General features: G+C 39.7%; 2 protein-coding genes and 2 long non-coding RNA genes across 7 annotated transcripts; 2 read left to right on the top strand and 2 right to left on the bottom strand.

Moving 5' to 3' along the window:
* Nucleotides 1–110: 110 nt before the first annotated feature.
* On the top strand, nucleotides 111–2,150 carry LOC112495195. Its single transcript, XR_003061539.1, has 3 exons — nucleotides 111–283; nucleotides 388–482; nucleotides 591–2,150. It is a non-coding gene; the product is annotated as an uncharacterized LOC112495195 (long non-coding RNA).
* Nucleotides 2,151–2,347: 197 nt separating this feature from the next.
* LOC107273415 lies at nucleotides 2,348–20,784 on the top strand. The gene is made up of 11 exons (XM_015751581.2): nucleotides 2,348–5,867; nucleotides 9,708–9,944; nucleotides 13,678–13,890; nucleotides 15,733–15,965; nucleotides 16,045–16,256; nucleotides 16,436–16,650; nucleotides 16,733–16,936; nucleotides 17,016–17,132; nucleotides 17,217–17,492; nucleotides 17,573–18,053; nucleotides 19,164–20,784. The coding sequence occupies exons 1-11, from the start codon at nucleotides 5,813–5,815 to the stop codon at nucleotides 19,558–19,560; spliced, it is 2,640 nt and encodes an 879-aa protein (XP_015607067.1). The 5' UTR covers nucleotides 2,348–5,812; the 3' UTR covers nucleotides 19,561–20,784.
* Nucleotides 9,938–13,671, bottom strand: LOC107273427. 4 transcript variants are annotated; one of them, XR_003061537.1, is made up of 8 exons: nucleotides 13,300–13,671; nucleotides 13,034–13,219; nucleotides 12,801–12,897; nucleotides 12,016–12,688; nucleotides 11,702–11,865; nucleotides 11,010–11,246; nucleotides 10,645–10,760; nucleotides 9,938–10,507 (listed from the first exon to the last, which is right to left on the bottom strand). It is a non-coding gene; the product is annotated as an uncharacterized LOC107273427 (long non-coding RNA). The 4 variants fall into 4 exon arrangements; XR_003061536.1 differs by having other exon boundaries at nucleotides 11,702–12,223; nucleotides 12,438–12,688; XR_003061535.1 differs by having other exon boundaries at nucleotides 11,702–12,688.
* Nucleotides 18,060–19,275, bottom strand: LOC112495194. Its single transcript, XM_025090755.1, has 2 exons — nucleotides 18,417–19,275; nucleotides 18,060–18,177 (listed from the first exon to the last, which is right to left on the bottom strand). Exons 1-2 carry the CDS (start codon nucleotides 18,664–18,666, stop codon nucleotides 18,062–18,064), a joined length of 366 nt encoding a protein of 121 aa, XP_024946523.1. The 5' UTR covers nucleotides 18,667–19,275; the 3' UTR covers nucleotides 18,060–18,061.
* Nucleotides 20,785–20,803: the final 19 nt, after the last annotated feature.

Genomic DNA, 20,803 nt, shown 5'->3' with positions numbered 1-20,803 from the left:
AACGACTTTCCAAAAGTCTAGTCGTATCCGTTACTCTAGACGTTATTGGCTCCTCGACTTTGACGCGGGCTGGGACACTTTCCCTAATCAAGATACAATTTCAGAACATTGTCCAGTTACAAAAAAGAGGTCTTTTATTCCCGCGGCGTTTCTACCTTAATCACTGACAGTTGATCAGTCGATTACCACGCTGGAACGGATAATACATTCCTGATTAAAGACACTTCTTATGCTTGGATCAAAAGAAAGACTACAGTGAGGTCCATGACTCGAATAAACGTGGGTGAGTATTATTCGTAACGATCCAATGACGCTGATAATCCTGACCTGTGGGTCGAAGACTGATTGCGTCATTGTCAAATGACAGTAGAAATTACTATTGAACAGATCCGACGAAAACGTTATGATGACCATAGTGGAAGAAGACAAGGACCAGTTGAAAGAATAAAATCCATGGTCCAGCTCAGCACAAGTACGAATAAGTAAGCAGAAGAATATTTGGCTGACTTAGGTTGGTGGTACAAGGTCAAGCCGTTTAACTGTACATCGTTCAAAGGTTAGAAATCTAATAAGCCATAAGTATAATTCAGGAATTTCAAGATCAACAAGGTCATCTCAAAAACGTCTGCAAACTCGACCTGCACCATCCTGACGTGATTACAACCAGTTTTTTGGACTCGATTCTTCAGATTTTTTCTGGAAGTCAAAATTTAAAAAACGATACAACAGCCGGAATCTGGTACCTTAAATTTTGGTGAAACACATATTTTCTTTGCAAAACTGTCACAGTGGCTTGACGCTAGTGACATTCTTGTGGCTAGCCTATACAGTTATATATCTACGTTACAGGACGTGCGTACCTAGCAGCCACTTTTTTGTCTTTTTAAACTTTGCCTGGCTTGACCATCAAATTTAATCGTAACGACAAACAATCATAATGCGATCACGAAATTATGATGAAAGGTGTACCACATACTCGCTTCTGGAAAGGCTGACCTGAAATTCGTGAAAAAGATATCGCCACGCGTACAGTATTCACTCTTGTTGGTTACACTTCCATTTTTATTCATCTGTACGGTAAAGCGAGTTCAGTTACAGGAAGTGGAATGCATATGGATATACATACAATAACGTAAGCTGGTCGAGTAGTAAAATTGAAGATGATTTCACCGTCTGTGAAAATCCCGTTATGGTGTAACAGGAAAGAGAAGAGAGTCTAGTTGGTGTCTGGTAAACATGAAAATTATAAAGTTTGATAAACGTAGCATAATTTTAAACAATTTTTATATTATTAAATCAGAGTACAGCAATGGGTATTAATACGTTGGATAAGAATAACGGTACTTTTGTTAAATAAAATTTTTAATAAACAATCATTTTTTTCGAGTAAATTGCGGGGTCTACGAACTTGAAAATCCAAAACAGTATCATATACCAAGTAGAAGTGGTTTACTGCGATGACGTCACTTTACGAGGCTATTGAAAAAAAATCAAAGAGAAAGCAGTCATCTCTGCTGCGAAATACAGAATTGTCTTTTTTTCTTCTTCTTCTTCTTCGGGAAGGTCAATCATTGTAACATGAACTTGCTGAGGTCATAGTTCGATCTTTAAAAATTGTCAGATCATCAAATTACATATTAAGAAGTATAGACGTTCCAATTGTTGTATCAATAATTGTTACTTAATAATTCTCTATTTAATTCGTACAGAAGTCAAAGACCTTACTGACCTTATGTACACTCAATTAATCCTGCCTTTTCGTAATCAGTGACAGTGTACGTATTATTATAGATGTAATAAAATATTCTTGTTGTTTATAATAATTTATTAATTCATAATAAAATATTGTGGAGAGAAAAAATATATTGTGGACCAACAATTGGAAGATGGTGGAATGAAAATGTTGATGATGAGGATGAGGATCAGAGTCAAAGAATTCCTATGTGAAAGGAGTTGAGAGAAAGCTGTCGTGGCTGCTGGTAGTCAGCACGATGTTCAACTCCAGAAAGACTGCAAGCTCGTCGAATAATTCGAATAAATATCAGGGCACGTAAGACAGTAGTAGTGATACTGCATGTATGTAAATACAGGTTATGAATTTAGGTAAAGATTCAAAAGAGGATTAAAAATTTGATTGTATTCCTTATCTGTTTTAGGATTCCAGCGAATTTACCCCAAAACAAGTATTTTTATCTGTATGAAAGATATGGGGTCAATGTGGATGAATAAAAATTAAAATATTGCCAAAGGAACAGTTACTGGATAAGGATTTGAGTGAAAGGATAATAAATTTTAAACTCATATTTTTCGCTTTAACTTTAGAATATCGAATGACTACTTTTTTTTATTATTCCCCTTTATTGCCTCGTTTATTAAGACTGATTACCGTCGGTCACGAATCCGTAGAGAAATTTCGTATATTAAGTCGTCTGGACCAAGTGTGAGAAATTTACCAAAAGATTATTATTACTCGGGTTCAAAGTGCTAAATTATGTGACCTTAAGTCAGTGAAAGTCTGCCAGAGGTAATTACTTAACAGAACGCTTAGAGGTTAATCGCTGCATGCTGTCTTTGTACTGTAACCATATTATAATATCAAGTACGTATGAAGATGTTGAAAATAGAAGGGAATGCGTTAACTTTCGCGCATAAACAGTTTTTAATGATAATTTTTTTTTAATTTTTAACAAACTCTTTATTCACTGCCTACTTGACATCTACGTAGTGGATTAACCTAACCTAAGCAGCTGTCCACGGTCAGACAGTGAATTTCTTAAAAATAAGCAAGATTCCTGGTGGCCAAATATATAAATGACACTTTTTGACACTGTAGTAGTGTCTACTTGAATAAGAAATTTCAAATGACATTGGTAGTACTTTACGAACCTAACGTACTACCTACTACAATTGTCAAATTGCCCGCGAGATTTGAACAGTTCCTTGCTCCTCTTAATGGAATAACGAGTAACAAATTGTCCTCGAGCCCCGTGAAATCAATGAAGTCACAGTCTTTTCTGCTATTCATTATATTGTTGAAACCACTTTGCGGAATCACGCCTTGTTCAAGATGCTAATATAAGAGAAGAAAAAAATAAAAAGAAACTAAGTCCAACAATAAGTGTGAACAAAAAATAGCGTGTCCCACAGCCTGAGAACGTAATGTAATACGGGCAACAGCAAGCATGAATTGTTTCCTTTAATTGTCCAGTGGAATTTAGTTAATTAAAACAAATTACGACCATTCAGTAAAATTCACATTATGGAATCTCGACATAATTCGCTATTGTCCCTGAATGACTGGCTGACCTTCAGCATTGACAAGAGTTCGCTCTCCTTTTCACTCTTTCATAAAATCTAATGATATTTTATTTGTTTAACAGCACAAACAATAATTATCATTCGTTCTATACAGTGTGCAAAGTATAAAAGAACACATTAATAATGCACAGCAATGCAGGACACGAAATTCGTGCGAATGCGACGTCGAAAATATTCGAGGACATTAGGTCAGCCGGTACTGTAGATCGCATATAAAGCAGCCTAATGCAACCGATAAAATCGTCGCCAACTAACGGAAACGGACTATTGGGTTAGACGAGATAAGATCGTTAACCTTGTTGTAGTACTTGTAAAGTATCATTGTCATCAAATAATGACGACATTAACCATCATGAATATCTTTTACCATGTACCATATGCTACTGTCATCGATGACCTATCTACATTTTTTCTTACAAGAAACACGAGAAAGATTTATAAATTATGAAACATGCCAATTAACAAATTAACATTACCATCACGTTCCTCATGTGTGATCCAACGTTCTTCCCTTCGTTCAATCCTCCCAGTATCCAATTATAATTGACACATGAAATCACTGATAACAACTCCCACGTGGATATTGAGGTAGCATTACTTCCATTGTATATATGGCTATCTCAGGTATACGCACATGTACTATATGAGAATCGTTGGGAACGTGAATGAGGTCCCGATCTTCCACGTCGATTCACATATGTACCTATAATACATACGTGCACGAATATACGTATAGTTACGGATTATATTGTACGTCGTTCGAGGTATGTAGGTCAGGAAGCCGGCGTTACTAACAAGTAACTTAACTCGTATGACACCGCTAACTTTCGTCGGAAAGAATTTTCGTTTGGACTAACGAAATACGTACGTTGGCTCTTCATTCAAATAAAGACGAATACATAGTCTGAGTGGTTTTTTAAAAATACTTGTAATTACTCTTGCCCGTGTGCAATTGATGGTCGATATTTAATTGGCTCGAGAGACACCATGAAAACTCAATGCAATTAACATGGCGCATCTTACAGGAACGAGTATTGGCTCGAGCCACGTGCGCTGCGGTCGATAGCCGTTGGATCGATTTAAATGAGTGAACGAGAATCGTAACCGCAGGTGGTAACGCAAAGTGTAATGTAACTCAAGTTGGTAATTGGCTCGTTAATCGAGAAGCCAATTAACAGTCTTGCATCGGACAGAAAAAATTGGTGTACTACTTTGCTGGTCCTATCTACGAAAACAATGGAGCATCTCTTGACTCTGGTGGCAGTTACAAAAGTTACGAACAATCGTTACGGTTGGGACAGGTCGATATTTTTATTGATTTAAAAAAAGCTTTTATAATGTTCATCCACTGATCGTTCACTGGATTAATTTATCCGTTGTGAGTAAACAATCAATTTTTTTTTTTTATAGTCCATGCGCCATTGTATTTATTCACACATTAATCAATATTCCTTTACAAACTTTATTTCTGTGAACATTTACGTTTTCTTTCTATGTAGGTAGAGTCACGATTAACTCGTATAAGGAAGTTTGCTATGAGGGTTGCCTGATCCGGTTTAGGGTGTCGCGGTTGGCTGATCGTCGTAGGTAGACAGAGTTTCCTGTCTGTTTGATTCCCGCCTTGCTGCATGATCCATGCCTATTTAGTTTACGTTGGTAATACCGCGTCTATGGGTAAGCTTTTAAATTCACTGTGAATACTGCGAGGATGATTGCGTCTCGTTCTATTGCATACAGGTAAACAGAGACGACACGATACTAGTAGATACTGGCAGTGAATTTCGGAACGTACTCTACTATGGCCTGTCAGTTCGTGTTACTCGATAGCCGTAAGGATATCAAGGAGGCTAATCAACCAGCTGAGATACCGATTAACAATTAAAGTGATGATGTGTAATTATTGTTACATGACGATCGGTAATATTATTATAGAAAATAGAGAAAAGTCATGAAACGAAGACGTGTAGGGGGAGGTTCAGAGGTGGCAGAACAGTGTGGCCTGGATTCCAAGGTTCGTAGGCAGAGGACGATAGTCAGTCACAAAGTCAGCCTCGTTCCTTGCAACCGGCACACCGGTAACTGGAGAGTGGTGGCAGACAACATCACAGGTGGGGAGTGAGTAGGTACGAGAACGTACAACACCTGGATGACTTCCTGCCACAGCGAAGCACTTCAGTCTTCAAGATCCACCACTGTCGATCGGTACTTCGGTACGCGTACAATTACGGACTATCCGTTTGATACATAACGGCTTCGTCAGGAAGATTGTCTTTTAGGTTAAGCTTGTATTAGACAATTGAAATTATGCCGCGCGGCTAAGTGCATCTATACTGTGAATATATTAAATTGCAACTGGACTGTGCCTTCAAACGTGGTTCATTGGAATTACTCGTATACATTGGGAACAGCTGAAAACACTGACATCCAAAAAAAGAACCTCGAGGGAGGATCGCAGATCGTGAACGTTTCGAGGTTCATCCGTAGGATCAAGAAGATGGGACTACTACGGATTTTTCTTGGTTTGGTCCTATTTGGACTTACGGCACAAGGTATATTTTTGATTAATTTAAATCAAGTAATACGTGTATATATGTATGTCTGAATAACTTTTAAAATTATTTGTATGGGGTAAGCTGAGGTCAGAAAAGAAAATTTGACATACATACCGTAAGTAACTGCTAGAGGATATTGGAAAGTCTCAGACTACTTAGGACGATAGTGATCGGAATTCTTGACAGTATAATTGATTATAATTTATATTTCATTCTTTATTATAGTACGAATGACTTTCGAGTATTATAGATATCAGGATAGAAAAGAAGCTCGTTTTCACCCGTGCGAAAAAGATGCTGTACGTCGTTTTACAGAATAATACGAGGATCTCAGGAGAATGATTAATTTCAAAAAAGTATTTCTATCAGCGTACATAATGTATATCTACGTGTGACTTTTGCAAGTACGGCATACGACTTTCCTACTTTCATCCGATGCAGAAGCGCTCGGGACAGCGACAGCGCTTTTCCCATTCACGGCTAATTGGAGAAGCTAATTTAACATAGAGTCAAGTTACCGTTGCGATCTATACGCGTTCAACTATCAATATTATTTATATCCCATTCTACGGTATCAATTAATTTTCAGAAGACGACGATGCGTTAAAAAATAACAAACGATATACGATCTTTCAAATTATCAAACACATAATCGCAAATGTCAATTCGTTCCGCACGTGTATGTAAAACAAAAAAAAAGAATTTAATAAGACCGGTTTAGAGTGTCCTACATAGATTTTAAAAAAAATTGTATTCCCACAAGAATACCAGTACACCAACTATTTCTAACCCGTTCAATACACAGACTCGAAATGCATTCTGGTACCTACTCCGAGTACCTTCGACCTACTAACCATCTGGAATGAAGCTAGTTGCAAGTCAGGAAACTGGTAGCACCAGTAGTGATTATCGTCCAGGTAATATCGAGAACGTGTACCACCGTTCAAACGTATAGTGGCTGTACCTATGGCGTCGTCGCGAAACCCCAAGACAAAGGTTGGCGTTTCTAATTAGTCAGCAGAGGTTCCCAATTTCCCACGATTCCAGGAAGTAACGGGAGGTACGTTCGCTATAAGGAAGACATCAGTGCCGCCCTTGCTTTTGGTATCGCTATTTGGTATCTTGTCTTTCTTCATCCTCGCCATTGCGCCTATCTGTCCAGGTTTTCTCTCTCCCTCTTAGATAATTCCACTTATCGACAGAGTATATATTTAAATCCATACAAAAAGGGTTTCTGGTACATTTGAAAAGTCTATATATATATATACTGTCAATATTAGCAAAAGATAGTCAGAAAATATTTCTCATGGCGTCCATGTTAGTTCAAAAAAAACTTTCACCCTTTTCACGGATATATCTACCTATTTTACTGTTCCACATAAATCCAGTAACTTCTCACTAAGAGATTAGAAAGACTAACCATAATTACCTTTCATTGACTCGATAATCGATATCGAATTCGGTATTCATTTTTTTAATTGAAATAGAAATTTTTTTTTCACTACACATGGATTCGTGGATCTATGACTAATTGTGTCCTTACAGAGCGATAATCGATCTTCTAGGCGTACGATCCACGTGGTTAAGTACGTTGATGATCGCGCCAGGCACAATAAAGCACTTTCCGAATCAGACCTCGGCGCAGTTCTGCCCCGGTTTGCGGCTTAACCATTACGATGATGCGGGCTGGCAACCTACATTATACGGATGTAAAGAACCGAGGTCTATATAGGGTGTTCTTAAAAAAAAAAGTAGGACTTATTTCTAATATCGGATCTAAATATGTAAATTGTCGTATTCCTGCAAGCACTTGGTATGACATTACAGAAAGATAAAAATCTTAGAGAAGATCGATGACACTACGCGATGATCATTTCTTATTTCCATAGCTGAATGATTATCATATTCAGATACGTGCAGGTATTCTTATGATACCGACAGTTAATTCAGACAAGACCCAATTTAATATTCGCACGTTACACCTGTCTCTGACACATATACGCATGTGTGTATATATATATATATATCTATATTGTTGGTTTTGGGCCCAAGTGCGAATGCGTAATAAATATGTTAATTGAATAGTGGGGACCGTTATTCGTTCAGCCGCAGGGCCCTATTACTCTATTGCTGTCGATAAGCATCAGAAACGCCATATAGGATCCGATAGCTAAAAATATTCGAATTTTCAATTCGAATTTAACACTAGGATCAGAACGCACATAAGAAAGAATGGAACGGATGAGTACTCTATGAAGTAAGCGTACGATAAATGTCATTTCTCAAAAGGAGGCTGAACGCTTGACTGAGAGAATGTAGAAAGAGACCGGAAATTTGGTTTGATTTCTTAGTCAAATAGCAGAAACCAATTTTGTAATTTTAAAATTGGCTTCGGCTTAATTAATCGCATTAGAGACGTGCTAGTTAATTCTTACGTCATCGACCTATACATCTCGTACCTGTACGAGCAATGCACTTAGCTATTGCGCAATTCCGTATAAACAATGTTAAATCGTCGAAGAGTGCATGCCTACGTTAAGTCATTCCTACTAGTTTCGCATATACATATGACTGTACGCGAAATGGTACCAAGAGATAGCAGAGATACATACTGCACGATAACAATAGCAGATGCCAGACTGACAAGAAAGATGCGTACAATTTATTTTCAGATAATTAAATTCCCAACGAGTAAGCATCTGCGTGGTTCACGGTTTGACGTACAAATATACCCGTATCGAAAAGTGGCACGAGCTGTGAGTCACTATACCGTGCAGCATAGAGGAATCGCAAGAAGAACGAGGCTTGACCTATTTTTCATTTAACCACCCACGACCAAAAACAAAATCCTTCGGACTGGTTCCGAACAGTAAATCGGTATCGGAATGACACCAAAAATAGTTTGGCACCATAATACGCAACAGTCCTTAGAATGACATCCTGAGAAAGCCTATTAGCGGAATAACAATAGTTACATTGAACGAGCGTGTGGGGAATGTCAAGGCGTTGGAAAGTTGAGTTTTTGGATTGTTGAAAAAAAAAAAAATTAACAGTTATGCAACGAGTGAAATTTCATGGGGTTACTCGAGTTTAGTTCCTTGCAATGTTTGTACACCGACAGCATGGCTGATTACTTCCTAAGTGATTGTGTTACCCGTTCAGGATATCGTGGTGGGACTTGCGTTATCACTTCCGTCACGTCTTCGCGTTACAATCAGGAGTCGTTACTTGTGTTACTCGACGACTCAAGAATTCGCAATAGGTCTTTGCAACGGACGACACTCCTTTTTTCTTTTTACAAAACGAATCGTGCTCATGGTTCTAACTATTGTACTTGAGCAATTCGAAGATTTCAGTGGTTGCGCAATAGATACGGATTCCTATTGTCGTTCGGTGCGCTTTGCGCATCTTGAAGACTTCGATGCTCGATAATGCTATCTACTTTACCGACCGAGTAATACATCCTGTACACAGGCGTTTGATAATCAGTACAGAAGCTGCTGTGTAGAAATACCATTCTAAAGAGATATACGTATGTAGATACAGCATAGCTGACGGTGAGAAGATCCCTATCGTCTCGAGACACGAAGACTCGAAGTCTGGTTACTGATTTAGCAGGTACCAAAGGACTCGTGAAAGTTGCCAACGAGATGGCAATGACCGACACTTGGTGTGTCGGTCGTAGCTGTTAGTACACTAATGATATATAGTAAATGAGAAATAATAATACTATCGCGCGTGTACGATTCTGCTACAGGCAAAACGATATTGGTGTGGCAGCCACCATTTTGAACGCGTTATAATTATTGTTGTTGACGATGGGTTATCACATTACAGGAAGTAGAGCCACGAGATGCGGTTACCCTGGTGCACCTGCTCACAGCATCGTACGCTTCACTATTCCCGGTATGGAAGATATCATAGACGAAGAAGAGGCATTGCTGAAGGACCCGTCTTTTCCGGAAGGCGCTGTTGCTACTTATTACTGTGACAGAGGATTCGAGCTTCTTGGTCCTGCCAGAAGACAGTGTCAGCATGATGGTTCATGGACTCCGGAAGGCATACCGTTTTGTGGTGAGTTGTCGATTTTTTTTTATCTCTTCAGATATGCATCAGCTCGTTAGATCACGTATCCTTGGTGGGTTGATGTTATTGTTTGATTATTTAGGATGACAGGCTGGTGAATTTATACGATGTCACGTGGCTGTCAGAATCCTTCGATGGATTTAGATTCTCTGTGGATCGTCCAGGTCCTTGGCGTACGTAATGGCTGCGAGGAATGCGCGTATATGAGACTCGTTGGGCCTGAGGCGTTCTTAGGCGGTAACAGGTTCAGAGTTAACGGAGAGTACCCCCACTGACTACTGGCATTTCTAACTATCTTCAGACTGCTCGGTCAAGGACACCCGGAATCGGGTCATCCTCAAGCTTCATGCTTCTCCATTTTGGGCGCTGCCGGTGATTTCGAAAGTGTTGGCGTTTACTGTGGGAGCAACAAGGTTCGCTCGTATCTTTGAAACTTCCTCGAAGTATCCCGAGGGTTGAATTCCTTAAATTCTTCCAGGATTTCGTGGCAGGAATATATTTTTCCTTTATCAGTGACCACGCGATGGTTGATATTACCGGGACGGGTCTTTCTGGGGAAAAAAAGAAAAAAAAATTGTACCAGAGATTCTGTTGATTCTTTCAACCTCTATTAAGGCACTGTGAATGCTTTGTGCTTGTACGAGGAATAATGGAGGTTTTGACAACTCGTTACGCTCCATTGACTTACCGAAATCAGTGTTGCAATCAATGCTGAAAGAAACTTAAGTTCCCTCTTGTTCGTAACTCGATCAACGAGCCGCGAATAGTGGTCCTGACCCAGTCTCTCTTTTGTTTCTTTCAATACTGTACAGACAAGAGTATGAATATACGGTTAACATGATAAAGAGAACTTTTTATAAATTGACTATAGAAATACTGAACGCCTACAAGTAAGACCAATTAGACAGAACGTTTTCTCTAATATTCTATAAAGATTATGGACTGTTCTCTTATCAATATCGCATATTCACAGTGGATCAGATATTTGCAAAAACCTTGGTAAAAATTATTTTGGAAAGTCAGAAGCGTCCGGTCGTTCGACAGGTGAATTACCTTGAGGGGCCCAGTGGGTTCAACGAGACTTATGTATGATAAACCTGTCCCAGTGCGAAGTGACGCTCCGATGACGGAAGTGGGTCAGCAAGTATCGTGGGCACACGAAGTGGACGCGGTTCGCTGATCAAAAGAACTGTCTCTTCAGGGTTTAGAGCGCGACACGATCGGTACCCCGCGTGAAAGAAACAGAGCGCAAGAATAGTGGAAATACTTCGGACCAATAGAGTATAGAATCTGTAAGAAAAAAAAAGGATGTTAATTCAATTTCATTTTGCTGCTGCAAGACAGTGAGAAAGTTTCCTTTTTATTGCCATGCCATATTCTTATAATTTTTTTTTCTCCCAATACTATGCGCGTCCACTTACTCTTAATGGTCCCTTCTAACGCATCTAATGATACCCTTGGCAAAGCCATAGAACAGAAAAACACGTTCCACCGTATGAATACAGACTATTCAACCACACGTGGTGCAACCTGCACTTCAAACCAGGTGTTGCACTTTACAGAAGACGTGCACTTTAATCGCAGTAAAACGCGTTGTCATAAACCGTGACTGATAACCAGAGGTATTACTAGGCGGAAATAGTAATCGACGTACCTATATAGTACATGGGGTATCTGACCGATTGGACAAGGAATTTAATGTAGCATATATATATATATATTTGCATAAAATTTGCAAATATTACGTTGTTGCAACGTGCCTATTCCGTGACGTCATCGAAGCCATTAATGAACCGGCAAAATTGTACATTCGGATTCTCGTTCAAGGAACCCGTTATATCTACAGACTCCTGTAGACACTCCTGTAGGCCATCCACTGGAGCGTAGCCGACGGCATAGAAGAAATATTCTAAAAAAAATCTAATATAGGCAATGCAATATATATCATTGCTATATATGTATATACGTGTACGTATTCAAGGGTGGAGTCGGAATTCGAACAGCTCTAACCAAGCGTCGATGTCTTCTATGTTCGCCAAGCCTGGTACCACTTACGCACCTGTGCATGAACTTGATTCTCACGACAGCTGTTCTTTTATTTAAAGATAGAAACCATACATGGCGGTTACTGTCAGCTGTCTGATGCCGCGACAGTCATCGATTAATCATAGTCAATAAAATTGTATAATATATTATCAGACTGGATCGAGTCAATAGAGTCGACTTAATCGGTGCATAAATCACATACGTATACCTCGTTGCTTGACCTGACCTCAAGAGAATTTCACACTTCACTATGAAGTATGTGTAAGTATGATACTGGTATATTGAGAAAAATATATGTAGTGTGTGGCGCGTGCTTCGAAGAAAGGATACTGTATACTCTTATTAACATAATAAAACTATTTATCGCATGCGGCGGACACTACAGTGCGTTGTAAATGGGCAAAATGAGAAATATGTATTTTTTTAAAGAAAAACCTGTTATCAAAGAGACGTGTTTTGTTGGTAAAGATGAAGTTGCTCTTTTGACCAAGGAAGCGGATAGGTAACTTCTTCCTTTATCCTTTATTAGTACTGTTCGGTAGCCTGGTAGTATAAGCATATACTGTTATTCAGCCGGAATGAATACAATTTCTATTCTCTTTACGGCTCTCATTATCATAGTTATTGTAATTAGGAACATATGATGATGATAATTAAAAAATTAGTATGCTCAACTGGTGTTGACGCTAAATACGGTGGTGTAAAACCATAAGGGAAAATTATGACGTCAGTAAATGTCAAATGTGTCGTTTAAGTATATATAAATATTGTTTATTGAATAATTTGAAGAATACTCACTCGGTATAATGCCGTTGTCCGTTATTCGGCGAACGATCGATTTTGTTCAATTAATTCTTAGCCATCCGATAAAGCGAGGATCTGGAGCAACCGCAGCCTAGGAAGACAAATAGAGCGTCGAAAAAGCATAAAGAATACTAAATCTACGTGATAATCGTACGTAGATTATAACTGTAAGTCATGAGGTAGGCACGCATCGAGTTTGTGGGAAAACGTGCTTGGCATATACGTACAATTGAGAAATGTAGGTTTGGGTCGTGAACGCATCTATTATCTATTTTATAGGACATGCCTACTGCCTATTCTCTTTGTGTATATCCATAGTGGTCGGCGTCTGTCATTTTCGTAATTTCAATATCAATTCCATTTATGATATCGTACTTACTCCTATACGATGTATGAGGCTGTTAAGTATTGTCCTGTGGACCATTGAGAACCATCTTCACTTCACGATATCATATCTTAACCGACCGCATGAGATTAGCCTAAGATTAACTACCTTAGTGCAGAATGCACGTCGGACGGACGCCCGTTGCAGGAACGTAGTCGATAAAGTACCGGCGTTACGGTACAGTAAAACTACCGCAAGGCCGCCAACTTCTCCATGAATGCACTCCTGCACGGGATAAATTTCTTTGAACGTTTCTTCCTCGATTTTTTCCTCGCAATTTCTTTTCTCATTTTGACACAAGTCTTCGCGTGTCAATGTGAATTCATCTGTGACCTGTGCAAATGCTGACCGATTTACGATCCACCAGCTTATCACGTCACGGACGTTAAAGTCTAACTGTCAAAAATTCCTGATGTGGACAAGAATCGTCAATCATCGAACGGTGTGTGCGTAAGACTAATGGCGTCTGTTCTTTCTGAATTGCAGTTCTCAACGTAGCCGGTGGTAAAGCACCGATGCAATCAAGCAGTGCGGAAGGTGGAATACCACAAAGGGCCGTAGATGGAAGCAGCGGGCAACTTTACACGCCACAAACTTGTACACTAACGACAGCAGAGCCACGACCCTGGTGGTACGTCAATCTCCTGGAACCATACATGGTACAGTTGGTACGACTGGACTTTGGCAAACCATGCTGTGGTAAGTAGGAAAGTTATTATGTGCCAATAAAAATTTTACGGAAATTAAAATATGAACCAGACAGATATTAATAGATCGATGCGAAATGACGTCTGGCACTTTCATCTTTGAAGAAAAGTCATTCGACGCTCGCGGTTCCCCAATAAAATGCTCCAATAAGCATTACTACCGGGACGATCGACCTGAATCATTGGAGGACTTTAAAAAATTTCTTATCTCGTCTACTTTGCTTTCCATAGTTAAAACAAATCGATGGCAATTTAATGGAGTGTACTTATAAGGTGTATAATGCGAATATATTGTTAAGGTATCGTTCGTTGGAAACGAGCCATGAAATTTCATAAAGTCATAATAAATCGAGCAGCGCCCGGGAGCGTCCGAGCGTTGGCTCGCATGCAAGATCTTTTAGAAACTCTTGTGAACGAAAGTGAGAGTCTTCTTTACTTTCGATTGCTTAGAAAACGTACTAAATCATTCTATAAGGTATACAGTAATTTTCGATTCGATCTGAAGAAACGTGATCGGTTTTTATTTACATGTGTATATACGGTCACCTCGTGGCGTCTGCTTTGATTTCACTTGAATTAAATGAGTTTAAAGGTACCTATCCAGAGGGAGACTCGTTCGTTGCGGTTTGTTGACTCCTTCGGTAAACTTACGTCGCTGCTCTCGTGTCTATTATGCAAATGCAGACTGAAGATAATGAAAAGTTCGCGATGCGTGTAAACAGATTCAGCGATTTCGGCCTGGTAATTATCCAAGAGGAATATAACATGGACAAGGGTCGTTAAGGTAGCTGCTTAGTTACGGCTCAGTACCACGTATCCTAGACGAGTGGAATTATCCTGAATAGAATTGATCTTGACTGTTGAAAAGCTCAAGAAGACAATGCTTAAAATGCGTAGCTAGTTCAAGTGCGATTTACGATGCAGTACGCGTATCTGATTTGAAAAAATTACATAATGCGAGGTTGCTATAAATACTGCGACTAAGAAAGTCTTGGATGTAAAGTCTCGTGATTTTTGTTTTTATTTTTTTTCTATATTTTTAAAGCGACGTTAATAGTTAGTTGGGAGATGATTATGGAGACAAAGCGAGGAAAGCCTATAATTGGAATCCTCACGGATGGACAAAGTGATGGCTCTGCATCGTCACAGTTGGGATAGTTACTGGGTCAGGATTCTAGTGCTACCCAGGCCCAGCTTGCTCAGGATGATATTATCTAGTCAGGGAATCGTCTAGAAGTCGACCAGGACGTAGTCATGATCTGAACCGCAAGTGAAAGCTTCTTTGAATTCAGTCACCTTTATCGTACAGTCGGATGGTTCGGCTCCCATCAGGAATCGAGGAAAATGATGATGGGGCGTTAGTGTATTGGGTTTGTAAAATTGTAAAGTTTTAAACAATTTTTATACCGTCCATAATTTATTGATCATTCGAAAGAAGTGTTAATTAGCTACATTAATTAATAGCTTTTAGAGCACTAGCAGTTCGAAGTAAAAGTTCTGAATGAAATGTAGAGCTAGAATTTTATTACCCAGATGCACTAGACCCAGTGGTAGGACATTAATTCACGCATCGCCGCGAAACCAGGTTACTTGCACAAATAATATTGAAATTTATTTCCTTCTGTCTTGTCCGATTAACACGGCGTTTCACTAGGCTGCTAGCGAGCATTAGATTTTCATCTTTCTCCAGGTCCAGGAGTAACGATGCTAAATTATTTTATTGCTGTTTTATTCTTTTCTTTTATTGTAAAATTATATTCTCTCTTGCCAATAACTTGGAGAGAGACACTCCCGTCACGGGTTCTTCTAACAAATTTTTTCTTATTGCTTTTAGGCAAAGGCATTCCTGGCACCATAGTTGTTCGGGTTGGTAATAACAGACCGGATCTTGGAACGAATCCTATTTGCAATCGATTCACCGGCCCACTGGAAGAAGGACAGCCGTTATTTTTACCTTGCAATCCTCCGATGCCTGGAGCATTTGTCTCTGTCCATCTTGAATCCGCTACGCAGGCGCCCATTCCTGTGCAATTATCCTTATGCGAAGCTTTCGTTTATACCGATCAGGTCAGTAGAGGCTGGTGTATCTTCTGTATATGGATGATAATGGATAACAATGGGGTAATTGTTGTTTTCTATAATCTAGGCACTACCCATTGAACGGTGTCCACAATTCAGAGATCAGCCTCCGGGCTCCACGGCAACTTACAATGGAAAATGTTACGTTTTCTATAATAGACAGCCACTCAACTTCAGGGACGCCTTGGCGTTCTGCCGTGCACGTGGTGGAACTCTTGTGGATGAGAGTAATCCTGCACTGCAAGGATTCATCTCCTGGGAATTATGGAGACGTCACAGGTTAGATATATCTATTGTTCCGGTAGATTGGTAGTAAAGAAATAATTTTTTTATCATTTATGTAATACAGTTTCGTCCCGTAACAGTCCTCTATAGTAATATAAATAATAAATGACTTGTGGATTGTTTATTATAAAATATAAAAATTATCTATTGAAATTAATTGCAACGAATTACAGGAGCGATACCTCGAGTCAATATTGGATGGGCGCTGTGAGAGATCAAAAGGACAGAAGCGTATGGAGATGGACCGGAAGTGGAGAAGAAGTTTCCGTTTCTTTCTGGAGCCTTCCTCAGGGATCGGAGGAAGACTGTGCTAGATATGACGGAAGTCGTGGATGGCTTTGGTCCAATACACCATGCTCTGCACGTCTTAATTATATCTGCCAACATCGTTAGTATAGCTTTATTTAATTTCTTTTATTGCTTTTACTTAGTTCAACAAGGACAATTAATTATTAATTCTTCGATCATAGAACCGAGAGCTTGCGGACGTCCTGAACAGCCACCGAATTCCACAATGGTCGTAGCAATTTCGTCGGACAGAAATTCCAGTGGAAGTTACGAAGTTGGAGCAACTGTAGAGTACAGCTGCAATGCTGGCAGTTTACTCATTGGTCCCGCGACTAGAACTTGTTTGGATACTGGATTCTACAACGAATTCCCACCTGTATGCAAAAGTAAGAAATAAATAAGATTCCTTCAACATGTATACATACCTTGTAACGCAATGATTAAATAAAAAATTGTATTTCACAGATATAGAATGTGGTTATCCAGCAAGTATAAAGCACGGAGAGTACACTCTGATAAACAACACTGTAAGCTACTTGAGTCAAGTACTATACTCTTGCGAGGATGGATACGAAATGACAGGTTTGACTTTAACTATCCAGGAAATTCTATAGACACTAGATAAGTAATTGTATATAATGATAACATTGCGCTTATCGTTAACAGGCCGAGCACGACTTACTTGCGATATTGACGAACGTTGGAACGGTCCTCCACCCCGTTGCGAACCGATCCGTTGCGAGCCTCCATCAGCTGTACCACACAGTTCTATCGAGGTGGAAGAAATCGACGCAGAAAAAAATATAGCTAGTAATAACAGAAGTCTACTTGTTGGCAGTATTGTTACTTACACTTGTGAAAAGGGATACAAGCTTGTTGGTAGCAGACAGATACTTTGTTTAACAACTGGATTGTACGACCATGCAGCACCTGCTTGTGCAGGTAACTAGAACAAGATACACCCAAAGTACATAAAAGTAAATAATGTTTTCACATAACTATATCGTTTATTGCCATTTCAGAAGAACCCCGGACGACCATTAACATCCCCTCTAGAGCAACTGTTCGACCATCCACCACTCGGGGTCGACCATTGATTCCTACTAGACCCAGGACTACTACCGTAGCTCCTGCAACAAGTACAACTAGTTTTATACCTACTCGTAAAGTTATTGGCGGCCCGGAACTTCCGGCCACAGTGAAGGAGACCACTGCAAGAAGACCAACTGTTGGATTACAAAAACCACCATCAGTTTTGAATGACGAGAGTAGCGACCATCCTCAGGATAATGAGATATCCGGAAGTGGTGTTGATAACGCTCAAGCAGAACTTGCAGCTGGTGTACCAGAACCTTCCGGTCCGTTCAGAGTAGACAGTGCTGATCAGCCTGCTAATACTCATCAAGCCAAACTGAACCTGGGAGCTGTTATTGCACTTGGTGTCTTTGGAGGATTTGTCTTCCTGGCTGCAGTGATCACGACTGTTGTTATCCTTATACGCAGGTAAGACCTCATGTTCTTGATCTTTTTGGTATTGTATACAATTTCAGTATCACGATCTTGCTCCTCGTGAGTTCATTCGCGCTTTCATTATATGTATGTCTGCTCCTTGTCCACGTGTGCATATCTACTGTATCGCTTATTTATTCAAACTAATTCCACTTTGGTAATCCCGTGTACTATCTTACCTTCCGCTACCCGAGGAGCATCCTTACTGATATAAATAAGATCATCTCGTGTCATCAGGGTAGCGTCAATGCTACCTCTAGATGTAATTTAATCTAGGCTCCCGAGTATCAGAAAAAAAAGAGAAAGAAAAAGATAGCAAAGAAAGAAAGGGAAAAGGATAATTGAACGGAAACTAACGTTGCTCCTTTTGCGATGTGGTGGTAGCGGCAGCGACAACGTCCGAGGAAGGCGTCGCAGGGGGCTTGGTGGGGTTGGTGCGTTGGGGGGTGGCGGAAACGGTGGCCTCGGTAGGACTGACATGGGTATGCCCTCGCGTTGGTATACTCTTCTCGCACTGCCCTTCCCTGACCAGCACCTGGGGCGCCGAGACCTCACAGGACGTCGCGGTAGCGACCACCCGTACTCCTTCAGCCTCTCGGCGGCCCATCGTGCCGGCTACTTCTCGAACCCATCCTTATAAAAATCTAAATTCGCCCCATCCCCGCAACCACCGATCTCACCACAACATCAACCACCACCAACCACCTCACGAGTGATACTAGTCAAGGTAAACGCGCTTCGACTTCCAGGATTCTACGAAGCACCTAGCGTAACTCTTTAACCAATTCGATGCTGCACCGGTGCTTTTTCTTTCTTCACACGCTTTCACCATTTCTCATTCATCACTATCCTGTACTTTATGCACTATTTGTTAATTGTACTTCGTCACAGATACGCACTCTGGTATTTTGAAGTTGAAGCATTTCTTCTCGTGGATAGAAGGTGATGGTTTTATCACGTAACCTTAAAATTGTATCCTCCCGATGATTCCTCATAGTTGTAAACAATGTCCATGAACCTTGCATTAGTTATAGTCTTGAGAATGGTTATTGAATGAATATTGGGCGATTATCAGTACTTTGACGAAGACAATTATTCTTTCAGGAATCGTGGTAGAAGCAGTAAACATTATCGTCACCGAGCATCCCCAGATTGCAACACAGTGGCCAGCTTCGACAGTAGCTCCTCGGAGAGTCGAGGTGGACTGAACCGTTACTATCGTCAAGCGTGGGAGAATCTACACGAGACAGCTGGACCTAAAACAAATCATAGTCCTCTCCGTCGTAAAGAGACCCTGGATGAACCTGGATACCGGGAGAACTATCGCGGAAACAATACAGAACGTGATGAATCGGAACTTGTTGTTAGCGACGTAGCTGCCTACCCATCAGGCAAGCATGCTAGTGTAGCGGATAAGAAACGTCATCATCATCATCATCATCATCATCACGGTAATACCAGCTCGGACTGGAGACAATCTCAACCCCATCACAGATACTGAAGACACCGTATATAACCGACAAGATTCTCATCTCCGAAATAGTATCCTGTTTTCATATGGATTCTAAAAAGATTGCCGTGGGTTTTTTTTAAATTATCAATTCCATGGGCTATGAGACTAAAATTTATATGTACGGAAATGTTGGGCTCACTTTCTTCCACGTGTTTTTCTTGATCTTGCGATTGAGGCACCGTGGCCAATGATTTATTATACTTGAGATCAGCAAGGGATCGTCCTACGTTTTCATGATCATTTTTTTGGTAGATTTTTAATGCTAAACAATTCGTTAACTTTTATGTAAATATGTGTCAGGCAAAAGTTCTGAATGTCTAAATTCCATTACTGATTCCTTGCTAGTGCAAATAAGCGGCTGAGAACTGGTCAGAGGACATGCCAAAAAAAAAATAGAAAAGCAGAAAGAGTAATATATACAACGAACGTTGAATATTTTCAATGTATTTTTTTAAGTTAGGAATAGGCATGCATTAGGTCATCGTGAGCTATATTCTTTTTTTTCCGTTTAATTAACAATGTTTTCGTACACTCTTTAATTACAACGATTTAATCAATGACGATGGAATCTGTTATGGGCACCTTGGCCTCGCCTTGACGAAGCTGATAAGAGTAGATAAGAGAGCGATATTTTCAATCATTTATATATTAAGGGAAGGCCGATGTTACCCATTCAGGAGAAACAAAACAAGGAACGAAAATGGTTATGATTACATATAAATAATTTGACACGAATAATCGCCGTTCGATGAAGATATTGGGTGGGATTATTTGATTGAATTGACAGCCTAATTTGAATGGAGAAATTTGACTATATTCATTGTTACTCTGGATTACTTTTGGACAGTTGAAATTTATGTTGTGATAAATATTAATGTTCTTTACGGGATCCTACCCAATTAGATCTATATGAGTATGTGATTCATCAGACAATGAATATATTTTTTTTTTATTAACTGACTGAATGACGTTATTCATAACGACTTTTTTTATTCGTATTTATTCTCAATCCAATATTCAAGGTAAATTATGGTAGTGCCATCTCGGGCCATTTTACCTGAATATATGATCTTGTATATCCATTAGTTGCGTGTAACATGCTCTGCTGCGTGAGGCGTGCGTGTGTGGCCAAGGAGGATTGTTATATATACCGTTAGTTTTATTAATTATAATGTATGTATTAATTAGAATAAAGATATTTATGTAATCATACACGCGTATTTATGTAACA

This window comes from Cephus cinctus, unplaced genomic scaffold (genome assembly GCF_000341935.2).
Source record: "Cephus cinctus unplaced genomic scaffold, Ccin1 Ccin1_scaffold1588, whole genome shotgun sequence".
Lineage (NCBI taxonomy): Eukaryota > Metazoa > Arthropoda > Insecta > Hymenoptera > Cephidae > Cephus > Cephus cinctus.
The sequence above is the reverse complement of the archived record's forward strand: the minus strand, read 5'-3'. Positions and strand labels throughout refer to the sequence as shown.

Coding starts and splice junctions, on each gene's coding strand:
- LOC107273415 (XM_015751581.2), top strand. CDS start 5,813: ATGGGACTACTACGGATTTTTCTTGGTTTGGTCCTATTTGGACTTACG. Junction 15,966..16,044: donor CTTTCGTTTATACCGATCAG/GTCAGTAGAGGC, acceptor TCTATAATCTAG/GCACTACCCATTGAACGGTG. Junction 16,257..16,435: donor GAATTATGGAGACGTCACAG/GTTAGATATATC, acceptor AACGAATTACAG/GAGCGATACCTCGAGTCAAT.
- LOC112495194 (XM_025090755.1), bottom strand. CDS start 18,666: ATGGGCCGCCGAGAGGCTGAAGGAGTACGGGTGGTCGCTACCGCGACG. Junction 18,178..18,416: donor CACATCGCAAAAGGAGCAAC/GTTAGTTTCCGT, acceptor GCGATACAGTAG/ATATGCACACGTGGACAAGG.